The 1,795-nt window shown below is 32.7% G+C and overlaps 1 protein-coding gene across 1 annotated transcript; it reads right to left on the bottom strand.

The window, feature by feature from the left end:
- Window positions 1-829: 829 nt before the first annotated feature.
- On the bottom strand, window positions 830-1,336 carry LOC139426373 (zinc finger BED domain-containing protein 5-like). Its single transcript, XM_071185067.1, has one exon. The coding sequence runs from the start codon at window positions 1,334-1,336 to the stop codon at window positions 830-832; it is 507 nt and encodes a 168-aa protein (XP_071041168.1).
- Window positions 1,337-1,795: the final 459 nt, after the last annotated feature.

Raw genomic sequence — 1,795 nt, 5'->3', positions numbered from 1 at the left:
TGATTTTTTCAAAGGATTAACTAACACGAGTTAAATAACCATAATAGAATTAACTAACCTAACCCATAACTAGTATAAAAATACTCAAATTTACAAGAAAATACCAGAATCGACCACAAAAACACTCATAATCACCACAAAAATAAAAAAATACCTGAAAAATTACTTTAAAATGCAAACAATACCAAAAACTTGAAGCAAAATATCGCAAACTCCACTAAAGTGCAGAGAACATCAAAATATTACAAAAGTTCAAAAAATACCAAAGTTCCACATTTGCTTAAAATGAAATAAATCAATTGGCATTTAATTCAAGCATTCCTTTTTGAGAAATAATATGCTACGTAATGATTTATAATTAACTCTTTTATAGATTTCACGTTTGCTTCCGAAGGTGGCCCGAGTGTCGCGCCACTTGGGAACATACATAAGGTCTCTCTTACCATTTGCACGACATAAAACTATTAATCTGATAGATTAATTCGAATTAAAGTAATGTGGTTAAAGAAAAAGAAATAAACTTTCAGAAAACATATTATAACTCAAAGTTCTAAGAATTTAAACACATTATCTTCTCACCTGGAAATTAGAACGACAACTGCAAATAATTAAATCACTTCATACAATGGAGGCCATTCAAGGAAATATCTTCCAATTCAGCCTCGTGCACCTCAGATACAAGATTTACAATGCAGAAGGGACATCTTATGATTCAAAATAAATTTCATTTTACTTTGGGGGGGGGGCTACGTTAGGAGCACTGGCCACCTTTGGCTTACCCACCTTACTTAATCAAACATACTAAATTTTTAAAAAAAATTAATAATTTTTAGTGACTTCCTTGGGTCTGTCCTGCAGAGCAAAGTTTTTTGAGGTGAGGCTTAATATTAGAAATAGCCACTCTCAGTCCTGTTTCTATATTTAGCCGTGATCTATATTTTGTCTTCAAAGAAGCCACAGCAGAAAATCCAGTTTCACAAAGGTAGGATATTGAAAACGGTAATAGAATGCGAAATGCCCTTTGTTTCAGTGCAGAAAAATCCTCCTCCTGCCAAAATTCAAATAGTGATTTATTACTAAATTGCATTTCAGTTTCGCCACTTGTCGTGAAGTCTATGAATTTTTCTTCCTCATCAATTGAGAGTCCTTCGGGAGTCTTATGAAATGGATTCCTAACCCACTCGTAACTTGCTAGCAGTTTGTCATGAGCAGGAAAATACTTTTTAAAATTCTTTGCCAGCATGGCTAAATGATTTTCAATGGTTACAAACGTAACTTTCATATATTCTTCTTCAGCCTTATAAGTTTTAGTACAATTATCCACATTTGCAAACATTGTTAAGTTTTTTTGCTTTAAATTTCTGCCCCACAATTCCAATTTTCTACAAAAAGCATTAACTTTATCACTCGTATCCAACATATGTGTATTTGCTCCTTGGAGTTGAAGATTCAAGTTATTTAATTTCTCGAATATGACGATCAAGTTGCTCAATTTCATCACAAATAAACAATAGTTAAAAATTCTCGGTTTCCGTTCTGTTATCTTCTTTTAGGAAAATGGCGATTTCTTCTCTTAATTCATAAACACGTTGCAAAAATTTCTTACGTGATAAACATCTTTCCCAGCATTTAAATAGTAACTCTGAATGTACTGAACCCATGTCGTTACAAAGAGTGGAAAAGATTCTCGATCTTAGGGTTCTCATTTTTATATAATTTGCAACGGTTACAACCGTAGTTAACACAATATTTAAACCAGCATTTCTTTCGAAGCCAAAGCTTCTTTGTGGATCAT

Source organism: Parasteatoda tepidariorum, chromosome 1 (genome assembly GCF_043381705.1).
Source record: "Parasteatoda tepidariorum isolate YZ-2023 chromosome 1, CAS_Ptep_4.0, whole genome shotgun sequence".
NCBI lineage: Eukaryota > Metazoa > Arthropoda > Arachnida > Araneae > Theridiidae > Parasteatoda > Parasteatoda tepidariorum.
The sequence above is the reverse complement of the archived record's forward strand: the minus strand, read 5'-3'. Positions and strand labels throughout refer to the sequence as shown.

Excerpts from the sequence above, each read along its gene's own strand:
- LOC139426373 (XM_071185067.1), bottom strand. The coding sequence starts at position 1,336 with ATGTTTGCAAATGTGGATAATTGTACTAAAACTTATAAGGCTGAAGAA.